Source organism: Natrix helvetica (assembly GCF_964273705.1).
Source record: "Natrix helvetica genome assembly, chromosome: 1".
Taxonomy (NCBI): Eukaryota; Metazoa; Chordata; class Lepidosauria; order Squamata; family Natricidae; genus Natrix; species Natrix helvetica.
The window spans coordinates 10,695,710-10,716,589 of record NC_138548.1 but is presented as its reverse complement, the minus strand read 5'-3'; the positions used below and the strand labels follow the sequence as shown (position 1 = coordinate 10,716,589).

General features: G+C 46.0%; 1 protein-coding gene across 3 annotated transcripts in view; it reads left to right on the top strand.

The window, feature by feature from the left end:
* Window positions 1-20,880, top strand: part of HCN2 (hyperpolarization activated cyclic nucleotide gated potassium and sodium channel 2) — a gene marked incomplete at its 5' end in the record, with an annotated part of 83,867 nt that overhangs the window by 17,068 nt on the left and 45,919 nt on the right. Inside the window, one exon of one of the 3 annotated variants that reach the window (XM_081958513.1) lies at window positions 12,674-12,783. The exons of the other annotated variants lie outside the window; for them this stretch is intronic. Within the exon in view, the coding sequence (XP_081814639.1) occupies window positions 12,674-12,783 (110 nt within the window). Of the gene's footprint in view, window positions 1-12,673; window positions 12,784-20,880 lie in introns of those variants that run through there. 3 annotated transcript variants of the gene reach the window in all.

Here is a 20,880-nt window from a genome sequence, read left to right as displayed (position 1 = left end):
TTAAGCACTCCGAAGGCTTCAGGGACCTTCAAGAGGCTTCCCTGAAGCCTTCGGAGCGCTTAAAACGACCCTCCGAGCAAACCGGAAGTGCGTTCCTGAACCTCCGGTTTGCCCATAGGGCCGGTTTTTTGCGCTCCGGAGCCTTCAGGGAAGCTCATGAAGCCTCCAGAGGTCCTCGAGGGGGGGGGGACTCTTTTTTGCCCTCCCCAGGCTCCTATAAAGCCTCTGGAGCCTGGGGAGGGCAAAAAATGGCTTTTAAAAAAGGGTGAACTCAGCTGGCCAGCGCGCGCCTTGCGTGCCCTGACAAATGACTCCGCGTGCCACCTGTGGCACGTGTGCCATGGATTCGCCATCACTGGACTAGCACATATGTGCGAGGGGAACCTTTACGTTTACCTCGACTTACAACAGTTCACTTAGTGGCTCATTAAGTGAACCAATTTCAGTGATGGTTACAACATCACTGAAAAAAAGTGACTTATGGCTGTTTTTCACACTTAAGATCATTGCAGCACTGCCATGGTTACCTGATCAATGTTTGGATGCTGGGCAGCTGGTTCATATTTATGACGGTGGCAATGTCTGGGGGGGTGTGTGTCATGTGATCACTTTTTGTGATCTTTTGGCAAGCAAAGTCAATGGAGAAGCCAGATTCATTTAACAACCCTGTTTCTGGTAGTCCTCAACTTACAACCTCAAGTTGAGCTCAAAATGTATGTTGTTAACTGAGACATTTGTTAAGTGAGTTTTGCCCCATTTTAACAGCTTCTCTTGCCACGTTTGTTAAGTGAATCGCCGAAGTTGTTAAATTAGTAATATGGTTGTTAAGTGATTTTGGCTTCTTTGCTTGTCAGAAGGTCACAAAAGGTGATCACATGACCCCGGGACACTACAACCGTCATAAATATGAATAGCATCCAAATGTAAATCAATTGACCCATGGGGGATGCTTCAATGGTCGCAAGTGTGAAAAATGGTCATAAGTCACTTTTTTTTTGGTGCCGTTGTAACTTTGAACCTTCACTAAACACTTGTTGTAAGTCGAGGACTTACCAGTACTAATTAAACAACTGCTGTGATTCACTTAGAAGCCTTGGCAAGAAAGGTTGGAAAACGGGGCAAAATTCACTTAACAACTGCCTCAGTTAGCAGCAGAAATTTTGGGTTCCATTGTGGTCGTATGTTGAGGACTATAGGTACTCCTCGATTTACAACAGTTCACTTACTGACCATCCGAAGTTACGACAGCACTGAAAAAAAGTGACTTCTGACTATTTTTCATACTTACGACCAATGCAGCCATGTGATTTACATTCAAATGCTTGACAAGTGCTTCACATTTATGACGGTGTCAATGTCCCTGGGACACATGATCCCCTTTTGGGACTTTCTGACAAGCAAAGTCAAGGGGGAAACCAGATTCACTTAACAACCGTGTTACTAATTTAAGAACCGCAGTGATTCACTTAACAACGGTGGCAAGAAAGGTCGGGAAATGGGGACAAAATTCACTGAACAACTATCTCACTTAGCATGAGAAATTATAAAACAAAATTAGCCCATCTGAGGGCTGTTCCAATCGGCTGTACCCCACAAGGCTGACAAATAACAGACTGATTTTTTTTCTTCTTCTTTATTTCTATATTTTTGCTTTTATCCTAACCGAACTTGCTGTCTATCAGCCTCCCTCTCTCTCTCTCTCTCCAGCCTCCTTTGCTATTATCCTACGGGGTTGAAAAGATTATCTTCAAGTAAGTAACGAATAGGACCAGGGAAGCTCTTTTTAAGAAACGATGTAAAGATGAACAGATTGAGGATTTAGGCCGGGGAGATATTGTACCATTCGAAACGGACAGATTTGAAAAGTGACACATTCGTGGGAAGCATTACGAGTCATTTTTGTTGGTATTTGTTGGCTCCGGGAAGCCGAAGTAATCTTTGGGGGGGGGGGGGGGGAATACAAAACCTTACTGAATGACGAATGGCAACGGAAATTGTTGGTATGTGTTGGAAATCCAGAGTCTCTCGAATGTGGCTAAAATGAAACTCTCTGCAGCCTTGGTCAGTGGTGAAGGATGCTCCAGCCCTCCATCTCTGCCCTTGCCCTAAAGCAGAGGTGGGGGACTATGGCCCTTTTATGACTTGTGGACTTCAACTCCCAGAACTCCTGAGCCAGCCAGGAATTCTGGGAGTTGAAGTCCACAAGTCATTAAAGGGCCATAGTCCCCCCACCCCCTGCCCTAAAACTTCAAAGAGTGCAATGCTATGGAAAGAACCATTGTTGGTGATTCTGACACTGTTGCTAGGAAGACACACACACACACACACACACACACACACACACACTCCACAGATCACATTAGTCCTCTTTGTCACAGCTTGTTCCTTCTGACTGGCTGGGCTTTTCCACAATAGTGGTTCACCCTAGGCTGGATTTTTTCATGTTTTGCAGGGCTAAGAGAATCTTCTGGGAGTCATTGTCTGATGGACAGAAATAGATGAGAATTGAAAGTGGACCAGTTGGGGGACAACAGTGGGAGGACCTTCTGGTGGCGATGGTGACCAACTGAGGGACAGGAGTGGTGGAGAACTGGTGGTTGACCAATTGGAGGACAGGAGTGGGGGGAACCTTCTGATGACCAAGGTCACCAACTGGGTACACAGGGATGCAATCGTCTGATGTCCAAGGTCACCAATTGGGGGCAGGGTGGTTAGAATTCATGGTTGGCCACTTGGGGGACAGACTTGCTGGCAGTGGTGATCAATTGGAGGACAAGGAGTTGTTGAGAATTGCTGGTTGACCAACTCAGTGACAGGGATGGAGGAATCCTTTGGTGGTGAAGGTCACCAGTTGAGTACATGAATGATTGAGAATTCATGGTTGACCTATTCAGGGACAGGAGTGGGAGCATCTTCTGGTGGTCATGGTGATCAACTGGGGGAGAGGAGTGGTTGAGAATTGCTGGTTGACCAATTGCAGGACAAGAAAGCAACCTTCTGGTGGCCCTGGGGGTCAGGAGTGGTTGAGAATTGATAGTTGACCAATTGGGCAACCAACAGAAGATGGCGGAAATCTTCTGGTGTAGAACAGAACAGAATAGAATTCTTTATTGGCCAAGTGTGATTGGACACACAAGGAATTTGTCTTTGGTGCATAAGCTCTCAGTGTCCATAAGGAGACAAGATACATTCGTCAAGAATCATAAGGTACAGCACTTAATGATAGTCATAGGGTACAAATAAGCAATCAAGAAACAACCAATATCAAAATAAATCGTAAGGATACAAGCAACAAGTTACACTGATGCAGTCATAAGTGGGAGGAGATGGTTAATAGGAATGATGAGAAGACTAATAGTAATAGTAATACAGCCTTAGTGAATAGTTTGACAGTGTTGAGGGAATTACCGTGTTTCCCCGAAATTACAACATGTCCTGATAATAAGACCATGCCATATTTTTCCTGTGGGTAAAAATATACGCCCTTCCCCAATAATAAGCCCCCTAGACAACCCCCCTCCAGCCAGGCAGAGCACCATTCACCAACCTAGCGATATCCCGAAGGCGCAAAGCTGCAGGAGCCGGGGAGGGGGGGGGCAAAGGTGCTCACATTGCTTGATGCCTTTGGGATACCGCTAGGTTGGTGGGTGGTGCTGAGCAGCCGCCCGGCAACGCCCCTTTCCAGCCAGGCAGAGCGCCACTCACCGACCCAGTAATATCCCAAAGGTGCTAAGCCCTGTGCCCAGCTTGAAAGAGAGGTTGCGCGAGCACTTGTTCTGCCTCCAGCTCGCGTGCCTCCCTGCCTCACCATGCCCAACTCTCCCTGCAGGGCTGGGCCAGGGTGCCGCTGCCACCCCACTGCCGCCGCCACCATGTTCCGAGCATAACCGGCTTCCAAATGCTGGAGATGCACTGCCGACTCTTCCAGCAGCGGCCGCTCTGGGACTACCTCTATGGTTGTGGGCTGGCTGTTGGAGGACTCAGAGTCTTCCCGCAGCCAGCCCACAACCATAGAGCATAGTCCCAGAGCGGCCACTGCCGGAAGACTCAGCAGCGGATCTCCGGCATTTGGAAGCCGGTTATGCTCGGAGCATGGCAGCGGTGGCGGCAGCGGCAGCACCCTGGCCCAGCCCTGCAGGGAGAGTTGGGCATGGTGAGGCAGGGAGGCACGCGAGCTGGAGGCAGAAGAAGTGCTCGCACAACCTCTCATTCCAGCCAGGCAGAGCGCCATGCGGCTTAGCACCTTTGGGATATTACTGGGTCAGTGAGTGGCGCTGTGTCCGGCTGGAAAGGGGCATTGCTGGGCGGCTGCTCATGAGCATGGTCACCTCATGGCAGCTTTGTTGTGCTGCTGCGACAGCGCAACACAGCCGTTTGCCTCTGAGGCTGTCCCCGGCTCTTTGGGCCCCCGCTCGCAAGAGAGCAGCCACCCGGCAACCCCAAACCAATTAGCCCTCCCCCGATAATAAGGCCCCAGCAAAATTGAGGGGGGGGGTCAAAAGAAAATAAGACCCTGTCTTATTTTCAGGGAAACACGGTGTTTGTTTAGCAGAGTGATGACATTTGGGGGAAAAACTGTTCTTGTGTCTAGTTGTCTTGGTGTGCAGTGCCCTAAAGCGTCGTTTTGAGGGTAGGAGTTGAAACAATTTATGTCTAGGATGCGAGAGGTCTGTAAGTATTTTCACTTTTTTTGACTCGTGCAGTGTACAGATCCTCAATGGAAGGCAGGTTGGTAGCCATTGTTTTTTTTCTGCAGTTCTAATTATCCATTGAAGTCTCTCTTGTTGGGTTGCAGAGCCAAACCAGACAGTTATGGAGGTGCAATTGACAGACTCCACAATTCCTCTGTAGAATAGAATCAGCAGCTTCTTGGGCAGTTTGAGCTTCCTGAGTTGGCACAGAAAGAACATGGTAGCAAAGGTCACCAACCAGGAGTGGTTGAGAATATAGGGGTTGACCAATTAGAGGACAGGGATGGGGGCCTTGTCTGGTAGCCAAGGCCACCAATTGGGGGACAAAAGCATCTGATATGTGGATGCTTTTGGATGCAGTGGAACAGAAGTTGCCTCCAGAAGTTGTGAATGCCCCAACACTGGAAGTCTTTAAGAAGATGTTGGATAGCCATTTGTCTGGAACGGTATAGGGTTTCCTGCCTAGGCAGGGGGTTGGACTAGAAGACCTCCAAGGTCCCTTCCAACTCTACTATTGTATTGTATTGTATTGTATTGATATCCCATTGCACCAGTGGATCAGGGCTGTTGGAAGAGGGGTGTGCGTGCCTTTTTTTCTCTCTTCCCACTTTCTCTGACTTTCTAATCGTTTCCCTTCTTGAGACACTTATTTTAGGTCTCGCTTTACATTGTTCATGTTTTCCCTCCTCAGCCTGACAGGTATTGTTAATTTTCAGCCGCTAAAGTCAGAGGAGCCTCCCTGATATTTTCCCAGGAACTGCAATTAACCGATGAATGTTTGGAGGAAAGAAACGAACACAGGTCTTGAGGGAAGAAAAGGAGGGCCTGGGTGAAAACTGAAGTATTTTTTTACCTGGAATGGTGAATGACAGAACCCTAGCCTCGGAAGGGGTCCCAAAGAGCATCTAATCCAACCCTCTGCAAAATCAGTTAAATCAGCGTTTTCCCAACCTGAGCCATTTAAAGATGTGTGGACTTCAACTCCCAGAATGCCCCAGCTAGCTGGGGCATTCTGGGAGTTGAAGTCCACACATCTTTAAATGGCTCAGGTTGGGAAATCCCGAATTAAATCTTTCTTAAAAAGTGGCAGTGCAACCTTGTGACCTTCCCAGGCGGCTTCCAACCAGCAAAATGATTAGGGGGAATGCAGATTCACTTAACAACCAGTGGATTTCCTTAAGGACTGCATGATTCGCTTAAAAACCACAGTGGTCCTAAGTGCAAGGATTGATTGGAAGTCCTTTTTTCCCCCAGTACTGTTGAAGCTTTGAAGAGTCACCAAAGGTCAACGACTACCTGTACCATCATGAAGGTGGCTTGAGATTAAAATAAATTTGAATTAACCGTAGTTAGGTTCCAAGATAAGAAACTGCTTTAAATTAAACTGAATTGCCTGAGTTCTCATATTACTGTAATATGGTTAGTATAACCCCGGGCTGCCCAAAATGATTTCCTGTGATTTATAACCATAGCTTATGATTAATGTGCTATGTGCACCCAGATAACAGTGGCTCATTCAACACACTATGATGACATTGTGGCTTAGCTAATTGTCTGAATTCACTGCAACGCACAAGTAATTAAACACAGCTAACGGAATCATTTCCCATGTATTTGTTAATAATTAACCTATCAGTTAAAAAAAAACACTGCGTTTGTGTGGCTTCTTGAAAGATGCCTGGGGAGGCTGGCCAAGGCCACATAGAAAAAGACAAGCCTGTACAGGTAGTCCTCAACTTACAACAGTTCACTTAGTGACAGTTCAAAATTACAACGGCACGGAAAAGGTGACATTTATGACCATTTTTCACGCAATTTTGCAGCACCCTCATGGAGTTCTTGCCTCACAATCAGGAGGTTGTGAATTTGATTCTAGGTAGATATTTCTCTCTGGGCACAATGAGAATATATCTGCTGAACAAAACTCAGCATTGGCAACAGGAAGGGCATCCGGCCAGTAAACATTCGGCTCCATTCAGTTGCCCATGGTCCACCCTGCAAGGGATTATGGGGTCATTGAAAGAAGACGATGAAGTGGGCTTTCTTTCTTTTTCCTTGAAGACATTTCTCTTCTCATCCAAGAAGTTTCTTCAATTCTGCAAACTGAACTGAAGAAGCTTCTTGGACGGGAAGTGAAACGTCTTCAAGAAAAAACAAAGAAAGTCCAGTTGCCTCTTGCAAAAAAGCACCTTTGGGACAAGGACTAGGGGAGGGTATTACATGATAGCTGTCTTCTAGTATTTGAAGGGTTGTCACAGAGAAGAGAGGGTGTCAGCGTTCCAAATATCATCCAGAATTAAATCAGAGTCCAAGGCAGAACTTTCCTCAAACTTCCAATTTATTAAGAGAGACATGTTGGCACATCTGTGGGAAACCCGAATCTGAAAACTTCCTGGGTTTCCCACCCAGTTGAAAGTTCATGATCTTGTTGTCACACCCACAAGTCCATCACATGGTCCAATCTTCCTCTTCCACGCTGGCATTTCCACCCATCTAGTTCTGGTCAGGTGCAGAGGTGCAGAAACAAAAGATGACCTTGGGCTTCTAGAAAGGAATGACAACAACACATTCCACAATTCTACTCCTTTCTATTCCGCCTCCCAATTACTACACTAATGAAACAGCATAATGAAATAATAAGAGAGTGTGGCAGGCCAAATATCCTAAAAGGAGTATAACTGCAGGCCTGACAGGCAGCCTCTACTCAGAAGGAAAACGTTTCCTGAAAAGAGAATAACATAAAAGTTAACATGAAAAAATTAACCACCTCTTCCCCCCCTCCCTCAGAAGGACCCTTTGGCTTATCGGGAAACTTCTCATGGAATTGTTTTACTAATCTATCCACTTTTAGGTCCCAACTTTTCACCCAAGTGGCTTCGGACAAAGGGTACCCCTTCCAATGCACTAAATATTGTAAGCGATCCCTATACAGCCTGGAGTCTAAGATTTTTTTCACCTCATAATGTGTTTCCCCTTCTACCATTACAGGAGGAGGGGGAGCTTGCGTAGATGGTCTTATGCTGGACCCAATTACTGGTTTCAACAAGCTACAATGAAATACTGAGCAAATTTTCCCTAGAATTTTGGGTAGACTTAGTCGAACTGTAACTGGGTTAATTATCTTTTCTATTGGGAATAGACCTAGAAATTTTGGGCCCAATTTCTTACTAAGCATTCTTAATCTTATGTATTTGGTAGAAACAAAACTTTGTCTCCCACACGAAAGGGGTGTTGGAGCGAGCAGTGTTTATCAACTTGCTTCTTGTAGGCTTCTGCCGCAACTGCTAGAGCCTTCTTCGTATTCTCCCATCCTTTCTTTAGCGTGTCCATCCATTCATTCAAAGGCATGAAGGAAGGAGGTCCTCTAGTCAGCTCAGGCATGGGAATAAATTCCATGCCACTGGTAATCTGGAAAGGAGTTAATCCAGTGCTGCTGTGGACCGCATTGTTGTACGCCACTTCGGCGAAGGGTAGCAAGTCCGACCAGTTGTCTTGCTGATAGTCCACATAACACCCGATGTATTGTTCCACCATCGCATTGGCCCTCTCTGCTGCGCCGTTCGTGCTGGGATGAAACACTGTGCTGAGTCCTTGTGTGGATCCAATGGTCCTCAGGAACTCTCTCCAGAACTTGGCGGTGAACTGAACTTCGCGGTCTGAAATGATCCTCTTGGGCACCCCGTGCAGGCGATAAATATGTTTCACAAACATCTTCGTTAATTTCTTTGCGGACGGCAGCCCTGAACAAGCGATGAAATGCGCCTGCTTGGAAAACACTTATTCCCCTAAGCCAGGAGTCTTCAAACTTGGCAGCTTTAAAACTTGTGGACTTCAAGTCCCAGAATTCCCCAGCCAGCTTCGCTGCCTGGGGAATTCTGGGAGTTGAAGTTCCACAAGTCTTAAAGCTGACAGGTTTGCAGACTCCTGCCCTAAGGAGTAACAGATGGAAGCTTATTAAAGAGAGAACCAACCTAGAACTAAGGAGAAATTTCCTGGCAGTGAGAATAATTAATCGGGGGAATGGCTTGCCTCCACTGCTCCATCCGTGGAGGATTGATTTCAAGAAGAGTTTGGACAGCCATTTTGCCTGGAATCGTATAGGGTCTCCTGCTTGAGCAGGAGGTTGGACTAGAAGACCTCCAAGGTCCCTTCCAGCCCATCTAGTCTGTGTTCTATGTTCTAATTTGCTTGTATCCCAAAGATGTTACTTTCTCCACACCCACTTTCTGTAACAGAAAGAGATCTTCCTCTTATCTGAATTATTTTTTTTTTGAGTGAACTGTTAAGTCTGTGACCGCTAAACATCAGAAAGATTTTACTTTTCTACCTAACTCATTATATTAAAAAGCATAATCTTTCATCGGCAGCAACTCACGTCATTGAGCACATCTGGCTGAACAGAAGTTGGATTTAAATTGGGAGAGTAGAGACAGGTTGGCTATGCAGAAGATATTACCTTGCATGGAAGATAAATGACAAGTACTTTTTCAGTGAATAATTAGAAAGTTTTTTTTTAAAAAACCATAGAGTTCTTGAGGCCTGTGATAGCCTGAAGCCGGTTGATGTTGCTGAATGAAGCAATCAGTGTTTAAACTTGACACCTTGAAGAGGGGTGGACTTCAATTCCCAGAATTCCCCAGCCAGCTTGGCTGATGGGGTAATTCTGGGAACTGAAGTTGACCCCTATTAATGGGCCAAGGTTGGAAAAGACTGTTCTAAGCATTCTGTGTTGAGTTGGAACCAACAATCTATTTTTGTTCAGAATTTGCGGAAAATTCTGGTTTATTGCTGATGAATTTTTAATGCGGCATCTCCGTTATCTACCAACTTAATGAATTAATCAAGAATAAACAAAAAACATAAAAACTTCCATTCCATCAGAGCCCAGATCCTAGTTGTGGCTTGGCCCACAAACGAAGAATAGTGAGCTTCGAAGTTGTACAAAAGGAGAACACAGTTTGGTCTGGTGGTTAAGGCACCAGGATAAAAAGCAAGAGGCGGTGAGTTCAAGTCCTGCCATAGTCATGAAAAGTGGGATGGGTGACTTTGGGCCAATCATCAGGAGACAGTGAGTTCTAGTCCCGCCTTAGGCATGAAAGCCGGTTGGGTGACTTTGGGCCAATCATCAGGAGACAGTGAGTTCTAGTCCCGCCTTAGGCATGAAAGCCGGTTGGGTGACTTTCGGCCAGTCCCTCCCCCCCGCTCTCTCAGCCTGACCCACCTCACAGGGTTGTTGTGGGGAAAATAGGAGGAAGGTGTATTTGTTCACTCCTATTTGTCAAAATAAAATAAAATATATAAAATAAAAAATAAAATGAAAAATATATAAAATGAAAAATAAAATATAAATGAAATAAAATATAAAATAAATAAAATAAAATGAACCAAACAAGGTTAGGTTGTCTCCATTGCACAATCAAATTATCTATTTCTGGCCAACAAACCAGGCATTTTGGCTTGCAGTTGTCATATCTAGCCCAATATAAGTAACAGCTACGATGGAGAAGAAGAAAACAGACTCTCGGGAAACAGAGTAATATTATTAAGCAGGCCTCAGCTATCAGTAATTGCCCCTTTGCAGCTCATTCATTTTGGAATCTGAGCAGCATAACAGCATCTGGGATGTTTTTCTTTCCTTTTCTTTCAAAAAAATATAAAAAAATAGTATCCATGTTGCTGCAGTCTCTTCAGGATCTTTACAGCGAGTGGCCTTGCTCATTCCCAGCATGGATTCAGGAGCTGTCGTTCTGTCTCTCTCCGGGACTTAACCTTGTCTGCCAAATGCAGCAAATTTAAACATCAGGGGGAAAAAACGCCAAGGCATTATGAGCAAGCTGAATAGATTAAGCAAGTATTATCATGCAGCAAGCTCTAAATCCAATTTGAAATGGAAAAGGAGGGAGGGAATTCGGTTATCAAGGCTTCCTCGAAAGGATGCGACTGTAGGCTTTTAAAGAGCATGTCAATAATAATAAAAAAACCAAACACTCCGGCCCTATTCAATGCAGGAATTGTAAAAATGGGAGCATTTCCATCAAGACCGCTATGCTGCTGCTTCATATCCGCTTTCAGGTTCTGCAGAATGCAAACATTCCCAGCTAATTGATTCGGTCAGCAAAGTCTTCTGCTGGTTAAAATATTTCCCCTAACGATGATATATAATCTTTCCTACAGCCCATCTTCAGCACCAGAGATCAAAGGTATGTCCTCTTTTATGATGACCTTTTACAGCTGTGGGTTTTTCCCCAAACTTGGTCACTTTAAGAGGGATGGACTTCAATTCCCAGAATTTCCCAGCTATGCTATGCTGGCTGGGGAATTCTGGGAGTTGAAGTCCACCCCACTTTTTAAAAAAATGACCCAAGTTTGAAAAACATTGCTTTAGCCACTTGTCTAAAATGGTAGGGTCTCCTGCTTGGGCAGGGAGTTGGACTAGACTAGAGGATCTCCAAGTCCCTTCCATTTCTATTCTGATTGATTGAAGACCAGCGCTGCAAGTCTAAAACAAAATAAATCTGTTATAGTGGTGAAATGAAGCCTTTGGCCACTGTTAATCATTTTTGTGACATTGTCCCATCCTCATGGTCCTTAAAGGGAAAGGCAAGCTTTCAGAAAAATAAACAGCCATGCAGTAATTAGAAATTATTGAAACACCAGCTATTTAATTTGCTCTTGTGTGCATCTGTGGAGCAGTTAAGGCAGGAGGAAGAAGGTGTCATAATGAACAGGTAGAGTATATATGGTACCTTGCTCAATAGTAGTAACCGTGAGAGGGATCTTGGAGTCCTAGTGGACAACCATTTAAATAGGAGCCAGCCGTGTGCAGCAGCTGCCAAAAAAGCCAACACAGTTCTAGGCTGCATCAACAGAGGGAGAGAATCAAGATCACGAGAAGTGTTAATACCACTTTATAAGGCCTTGGTGAGGCCACACTTGGAGTACTGCATTCAGTTTTGGTCGCCACAATGTAAAAAAAGATGTTGAGACTCTAGGAAGAAGGGAAGAGCAACAAGGATGATTAGGGGACTAGAGGCTAAAACATATGAAGAACGGTTGTAGAAACTGGGCATAGCTAGTTTAATGAAAAGAAGGAGTAAGTGTGAAATAATACCAGTGTTCCAATATCTCAGGGGCTGCCACAAAGAAGAGGGAGTGAAATTATTCTCCAAAGAACCTGAGGGTAGAACAAGAAACAATGGGTGGAAACTAATCAAGGAGAGAAGCAACTTAGAACTAAGGAGAAATTTCCTGACAGAACAATTAACCAATGGAACAACTTGCCTCCAGAATTATGAATGCTCCAACACTGGAAGTTTTTAAGAAGAGATTGGATAACCACTTGTCTGAAGTGGTGTAGGGTTTCCTGCCTAAGCAGGGGGTTAGACTAGAAGACCTCCAAGGACCATCTCTGTTATTCTATTCTAAATACACACATACCTCCTTGCCAGTGGACGAAACAAATTTTCGGTCCCTCCTTCAGGGCTTTAAATGTTTCATTTGACTGCAGCCTCAGTGTGATAGCTCTTATCCTTCCCAAGTTAATTTTAGAAAGTGCACCTTTGTTGATTGGCAAACAGGAGACGGGGAGAGTTTCTCTGCTCAGATGTCTTCTGATCTTCCTTGGCAAGCTTTTAACTCCATTAAGCTAGGCTGCTACAAATAGGGCCTACAGAGACATTTTATGCTGGACCCAGAGCCCATTTGCCCAGCAAATTTGGCAACTTGTAGCTCCCAAAGAGTCATGAAAGCGTCTTCACATCTTTGTCCTATGGAACATGTTGATGAGTTTAACCTCAGCTACTTTAATATGAGTGAACTTCCAACTCCCAGAATTCCCCAGATAGTCATGCTGGCTAGGGAATTCTGGGACTTGAAGTTCATCCATTTTAAAGTTGCTGAGATTGGGAAACTCTGTGTTTGTATGAGTTTGCATTCATTGTTGTATTTTTTGGGACAAAAACAAAGAGCAGGCCTCTTCTAAAATGGTTGCAATGCCTTCTGGAGTGGCCTCCTCATGGTGCTGGGGAATTCTGGGAGTTGAAGTCACCTTTCTTAAAGGAGCAAATACACAGTTGAGAAATACTGCCATGCTGTAAGTATGAATCAAGTCACCATCTTCAATTCCATGCCTGAATGATGTTTCTAAGTTGTGTCTTGCTGCTTCTGCTTTAAATTCAAGATTGCTGGTTCTTCTACTCACATTGTCTGCTAAATGACATGATTGATATATCACTAAGGAACCAAGTGTGTTGTGTTGGCTGCTGTGATAAGATATGCACTAAATATAAACCAGTGGTGAAATTCATTTTTTTAACTACCGGTTCTGTGGGCTTGGGCGGGGGGAGCGTGGTGTGGCTTGGTGGGTCTGGCAGGGGAAGGATACTGCAAAATCTCCATTCCCACCCCACTCCAGGAGAAGGATACTGCAAAATCCCCTCCCCACTCCAGGGGAAGGATACTGCAAAATCTCCATTCCCACCCCACTCCAGGGGAAGGATATTGCAAAATCCCCATTCCCTCCCCATTCCAGGGGAAGGATACTGCAAAATCCCCATTCCCTCCCTACTCCAGGGGAAGGATACTGCAAAATCCCCATTCCCTCCCCATTCCAGGGGAAGGATACTGCAAAATCCCCATTCCCTCCCTACTCCAGGGGAAGGATACTGCAAAATCCCCTCCCCACTCCAGGGGAAGGATACTGCAAAATCCCCATTCCCTCCCACTCCAGGAGAAGGATACTGCAAAATCCCCATTCCCTCCCCACTCCAGGGGAAGGATACTGCAAAATCCCCATTCCCTCCCCACTCCAGGAGAAGGATACTGCAAAATCCCCATTCCCTCCCCACTCCAGGGGAAGGATACTGCAAAATCCCCTCCCCACTCCAGGGGAAGGATACTGCAAAATCCCCTCCCCACTCCAGGGGAAGGATACTGCAAAATCCCCATTCCCTCCCAACTCCAGGAGAAGGATACTGCAAAATCTCCATTCCCTCCCCACTCCAGGGGAAGGATACTGCAAAATCTCCATTCCCTCCCCACTCTAGGGGAAGGATACTGCAAAATCCCCATTCCCACCCAACTCTGGGGCCAGCCAGAGGTGGCATTTGCTGGTTTTCCGAAGTACTCAAAATTTCTGCTACCGGTTCTCCAGAACCTGTCAGAACTTGCTGGATTTCACCCCTTATATAAACCATCTTGGCTTAGCAAGACTTTTTAAACAAATCCATCTCCTAACTCCATTTTAGCTGCCCAGAAGAGGGGGAGGGGAGGGGGCAATCTGGGGAATGAACCTGAATTATGTTGCATGCTCCATAACGATCTTTGTGCACGAACAAGCTATGCGTCCCACAATGCAGCACTGTTCTCTTGTGACTGAGTAATGCAAGGGAAGATTGTACTTAAGATGCAAACTTGTGTGTCATTTCTAATCTCCGGAGCCCCAGTGTGATTTCAAGAAACTCCAGGGGGCTGAATGGGAGTTGGAGAATTGCTTTTAATGCTTATTGAACACACTGGGGAGAATGTTTAAAAAGGGTAGTCAGCTTCTTTGTGACAGAAATTTACCAATGGTAAAGGGAGCATTTATGCATACAACACAGGGCCTGGTGTACAGGAGTCCTTGATTTATGAGCACAATTGAGCCCAAAGTTTCTTTTGCTGAGCAAGACAGTGGTTAAGTGAGTTTTGCACCCATTTTACAATCTTTCTTGCCACAATTGCTAAGTGAATCACTGCAGTTCTCAAGTGAATCTGTCTCCCTCATTGATTTTGCTTATCAAGCGGGGATCATAGATAGTTTGGAACCTTGGGAACTAGGCTAGACAGGTCCTCAACTTACAACCACAATTGCACCCCACATTTCTTTTCCTAAGCAAAGCAGTTGTTAAGTGAATTTTCCCCATGGGGAAAATCTTTCATAAATACTGCCAGTTGCCAAACGCCCAAATTTTGTTCAGATGACCAGGGGAATGCTGCAGTGGTTATAACTGAAAAATGATCCTAAGTCACATTTTTCAGTGCCGTTATAATTTTGAACATTCCCTAAATAAATGTGTATAAGTCAAGGACTCTCTGACAGTTGTGCTGGCTGGGGAATTCTGGGAGTTGAAGTCCATAGGTCTTAAAGTGGCCAAGGTTAGACACCCCTGCGGAAATGGGAGCACAGATCAATACCATTGTTTTTTCTTAGTATAATCACACACCTTTTCTATTTCTTTCTCTTTTTTCCTTTGCTCTTGTTCATTGTCAGTGTTTCTCAGTCCTGGCAATTTTAAGGCACATGGAGATAGAGTAGAATAGAAGAATAGAATAGAATAGAATAGAATAGAACAGAACAGAATAGAATAGAATAGAATAGAATAGAATAGAACAACAGAGTTGGAAGGGACCTTGGAGATCTTCTAGTCCAACCCCCTGCCTAGGCAGGAAACCCTATACCGTTTCAGACAGATGGTTATCCAACATCTTCTTAAAGACTTCCAGTGTTGGGGCATTCACAACTTCTGGAGGCAACTTCTGTTCCACTGATTAATTGTTCTCACTGTCAGGAAATTTCTCCTCAGTTCTAAGATGCTTCTCTCCTTGATTAGTTTCCACCCATTGCTTCTTGTTCTACCCTCAGGTCCCTTGGAGAATAGCTTGACTCCCTCTTCTTTGTGGCAACCCCTGAGATATTGGAAGACTGCTATCATGTCTCCCCTAGTCCTTCTTTTCATTAAACATTAGACATACCCAATCATTCTTCATATGTTTTAGCCTCCAGTCCCTTAACTCCCAGTATTCCTTACCAGCATGCCAATAAAGCATACTCAACTCCCATAAAAAAATAAAATAAACCAAGGCTCTGGTCCCCATGGTTTCAAACAAAGGCAACTGCCTTAATTGATTCAAAGCGCTCTTCTGTTTCCTCGACATTGTCAGGAATAATCGGCGAGGTTCTTTAGAATATATAAAAAGGGTCTCATTCCACACACCCCTAGACATGCTCACAAATGCCCGCAAATTGAAGCTGGAAGCATCTGCATTGGAACAAGGACGATATCATTGAGTGATGACTTCATTAGCTGAAGCACATTTCATTTTTACTGGGTGAAACATTTTCAGTTTGAACTGTCTTGAGCTCAGTATGAGCTGTTCCAATCAATTGGTGGTGTTTTGAGCTTGTTCAGGCCGTGTTAAGCTTGGGCATTTTTGTTAAAGTCGGAACAGCCTGTTTCAGAGCCACTGTGATTTTTGCACCTGCACCTTTTCCCCCACAATAATCCTTTTGAAAAACTCAACAGATCAAATTGCACCCAATACACAAAATCTAAAATAGGTTGGTTTACTGACCTCCTTGTTATTTATTTATTTATTTATTTATTTATTTATTTATTTATTTATTTATTTATTTATTTATTTATTTATTCGTATTTATGGACCGCCCCCTCTCCCGAAAGGGACTCGGGGCGGTGTACAGTCACTAAAATGCGTTATAAAATACATACATAAAACAGTTAAATAATTAAATACGTAGGTGGAGGAGGTTGCAAGACTGTATATAGAATAATAAATATAGTACATTAAAAACTCTAATAACCCAAGAGTTAAAATATTACCCCAAATTACCCATTAAAATATATCCATCGGGAGGTAAAAACTAAGAATGTGCCAGGCCAGCTAATCGAAACAGGTGAGTCTTTAATTTTTGACGGAAGGAACGGAAGTCAGTGGTAGTTCTAATGTCGGGGGGGAGGTCATTCCAGAGGGTTGGGCCCATCACAGAGAAGGTCCTACCCCTAGGCGTCGCCCGCTGGCACTGCCTAGTGGACGGCACCAGTAGTAGTGCCTCCCTGTGAGAGCGGATTGGTCGTAGGGATGTGTGCGGGAGGATACGATCCTGCAGGTAACTGGGTCCTGTGCCATGGAGCGCTTTAAAGATGGTAATCAATACCTTGAAACGCACCCGAAAAACCACAGGTAGCCAGTGCAGCTCGCGCAGGAGAGGTGTCACATGGGAGTATCTTGAGCTCCCCATAATCACCCGCGCGGCTGCGTTCTGAACTAGCTGTAGTCTTCGGATGCGTCCCAAGGGAAGCCCCATGTAGAGGGCATTGCAGTAGTCCAGGCGAGACGTCACCAGCGCATGAGTGACCGTGCGTAGGGCATCCCGGTCCAGTAGGGGGCGCAATTGACGCACCAGTCGAACCTGGTGGAACGCCCCCCTTGCCACGGCTGCCACATGGTCATCCATAGACAGCCGGGCATCTAGGAAGACACCCAAATTGCGCGCCCGCTCCACAGGGGGGAGTTGTTCACCCCCTATGGCCAGCGATGGAGTTAGCTGGCTGAACCGGGGTGCCGGTAGCCACAGCCACTCAGTCTTGGAGGGGTTGAGTTTGAGTCTGTTGTCCCCCATCCAGACCCCGACGGCTTCCAAACACCGGGACATCACTTCGACAGCCTCGTTGGGGTGGTTTGGGGTTGAGATGTACAGCTGCGTATCATCAGCGTACAGATGGTATTCAACCCCAAAACCACGGATGATCTCCCCCAGCGGCTTCACATATGCGTTGAACAGGAGGGGCGAGAGGACCGACCCCTGCGGCACCCCACAAGAGAGTGGCCTCAGGGTCGACCTCTGCCCCCCTGTCAACACACATTGCATCCGGTCAGAGAGGTAGGAGCCGAACCACCGTAGAACGGTGCCTCCGACTCCCATCCCCCCCAGCCGGCGCAATAGGATACCATGGTCGATGGTATCAAAAGCCGCTGAGAGGTCTAATAGGACCAGGATAGAGGAACAACCTCTATCTCTGGCCCTCCAGAGATCATCAACCAACGCGACCAAGGCTGTCTCTGTGCTGTGCCCGGGTCGGAAACCGGACTGGCGTGAGTCTAGATATTCGGATTCGTCGAGGTGTCGCGGAAATTGCTGCGCCACCACATTCTCAACAACCTTCGCCAAAAAGGGAAGGTTGGAGACTGGACGGTAATTAGCTAGTTCCGTTGGGTCCAGTGAAGGCTTCTTGAGCAGGGGCCTCACCACCGCCTCTTTCAAGGCGGTTGGCAAGGATCCCTCACCCAACGAAGCGTTCACCAGGCCCAGAAGCCAGCCTCGTGTCGTCTCCCAGGATGCCAGTACCAGCCAGGAGGGACAGGGGTCCATTGAACATGTGGTGGGTCGCAGCCGTCCACGTAACCTGTCCAAATCCTCGGGGGCAACAGAGTCAAACTCCTCCCAGAGTGGTCTCACAAGACTCGCTGTTGACGGCTCGTCCGGTCCACTGAAGGGGGCCCATCCGCTCCGGATCTGAGCGACTTTGTCCTGCAGATATTCCCCAAACTCCTCTGCTCTTCCCTGCAGGGGTGCCCCCCGCGTCCTCTGTGATAGGAGGGAGCGGGTCACCCGAAACAGGGCGGCAGGGCGGTTATCGGCGGACGCAATAAGGGCGGCACAATGTCTACGTTTGGCCGCCCTTAATGCCACAAGGTAAGTCCGCAAGTAGGCTCTTACCTGTGCTCGATCAGATTCGGAGCATGAGGACCTCCACCTGCTCTCTAGACGTCTCCTGTGATGTTTCATCACCCTCAGCTCCTCGGTAAACCAAGGAGCCCGGGTGGATCGCTGCCGCAGGAGACGTCGCAAAGGCGCAACCCGGTCCAAGGCCCCAGCCGCTGCCCTATTCCAGGCGGCCGCTAGGTCCTCCGACCGGGAGCGGGTCAGGGCTATAGGTATTGGCCCAAGCTCCGTCTGGAATCTATCCGGTTCCATCAGGTGCCTGGGGCGGTACCAGCTTAGACAGTCTGGTTCCGCCTCCTCGCGGGGGGAGGTAGCGCCAGGGAAGTTCAGCCAGAGAGATGAGTGATCAGACCATGACAGGGGCGTGATGACTAAATCCCCCATTCCCAGATCACTCGTCCACTGCTCAGATACGAAAACAAGGTCCAGTGTGTGACCACCTTCGTGAGTGGGGCCCTGAACTAATTGGGTCAGGTCCATGGCCGTCATGGAAGCCATGAACTCCCGAGCCACCTCAGAAGCCTCTCCCGTCGACGGCAAGTTGAAGTCCCCCATAACCAGAAGCTTGGGGGTCTCAACTGTCCTTGCAGACAGCTGGTCGTTTGCATCCTTCGAGAGGGTCCTTGAAGCACTTGGGGGGTTTATCTCTGTCCTCAGGGTCACCTGAGTGGTGCAGATGTTTCCTCCAGTCTGCGGTTTTTTCCTTTGGAAATCCATTCCTTCTCCCACACCATTCAAATAGTGTTTATCCCAAAGGGTACAGCTAAAAGCCTGCAGAGATTCTCAGTCATCCAGGCCGTGGTTGTCCCAAAATGTTCTCTAATCCATGTGCAGTTCTTTCTATCTTGTCTTGTAATGCCGATCAGGTATCTTTCCGTGGCTCTACATCCTGCAGTGGATAGACAATGGCTAAAATGATGGTGATAATACAATACAATACAATACAATAGTAGAGTTGGAAGGGACCCTGGAGGTCTTCTAGTCCAACCCCCTGCCTAGGCAGGAAACCCTATACCGTTTCAGACAAATGGCTATCCAACATCTTCTTAAAGACTTCCAGTGTTGGGGCATTCACAACTTCTGGAGGCAACTTCTGTTCCACTGATTAATTGTTCTGACTGTCACGAAGTTTCTCCTCAGTTCTAAGTTGCTTCTCTCCTTGATTAGTTTCCACCCATTGCTTCTTGTTCTACCCTCAGGTGCCTTGGAGAATAGCTTGACTCCCTCTTCTTTGTGGCAACCCCTGAGATATTGGAACATTGCTATCATGTCTCCCCTAGTCCTTCTTTCTCTTAAGCTAAACATACCCAGTTCCTATAACTGTTCTTCATATGTTTTAGCCTCCAGTCCCCTAATCATCTTTGTTGCTCTTCTCTGCACTCTTTCTAGAGTCTCCACATCTTTTTTACATCGTGGCGAACAGAACTGAATGCCGTATTCCAAGTGTGGCCTTACCAAGGCCTTATAAAGTGGTATTAACCCTTCACGTGATCTTGATTCTATCCCTCTGTTGATGCAGCCTAGAACTGTGTTGGCTTTTTTGGCAGCTGCTGCACACGGCTGGCTCCTATTTAAATGGTTGTCCACTAGGACTCCAAGATCCCTTTCACAGTTACTACTACTACTGATAACATATACAGAACATACATACGTGTCTGTATGTGTATGTATGGGCAAACATACGTGTGTATGTACATACATAACGTGTCTGTATGCGTATGTATGGGCAAAAAGGAGGCTTAACATTTCACACTATCAGTTTGTGGCTTTAGGTTGATCATTGTCTCTCTCTCTCTCTCTCTCTCTCTCCTTCACAGGGAACATTATCCTGATGTCTTTGGAAAAATGGGATTAAAACATAATTAGTGGAATCATAACCTACATTCTCTACTCATCACATAATTCTTTTTTCAAAGTAAGCAAAGCCATAGGAAGGGACTAAAAATGGCAAGCCATGGAAATTAGAGGCATGCCGTAAAGTGAGGGGGGGGGATTTAAGCACTAGTGTTGCCTGCTGTGTGTGACTGCATATTTATCTGTTCTTACAAACCATCCTTGTTTCCCTCACACACATACACACCCTACTTCCTTCTTTGCCTTTTGTTCTTTTAAATGTCCATCTCTTTCTGAAGATCTTATCAGAATAACTGAATAACAGAGTTGGAAGGGAATTTGAAGGCCTTCTAGTCCAACCCCTTGCTCAGGCAGGAAACCCCCATCAGACAGTTTCAGACAAGTGGCTGCCCAATCTCTTCTTAAAACCCTCCAGTGTTGGAGCACTCACAACTTCAGGAGTCAAGTTGTTCCACTGGTTTAATTGCTCTCACAGGCAACACTAGTACTTAAATTTCTCCTGGGTTTTAGGTTGCTTCTCTCCGTGATTAGTTCTTGTCAATTCGTAATCGGCTCCTTTCTCTTGACTGTTGTCTCTTCCTTCAAATAAATATGTACTCTGCATGTGCTCTTTGTAATCAAACCATCTCAACCCATATTCATTGAATGCTCTTTCTCAACCATTTCATAAATATCCCATTTTCACTGCAATTCCAGTTGCTTTTATGTTTCGCCTAAGTTACTCCATTCTCACTTCCAGACAATTGAGTGGAAAAATACACTTACAGCAATCTTTGCTTCATTCTATAAACGTTTGTTCTTCGCAACGTATTGCATACTCCTAACTACTCTTCT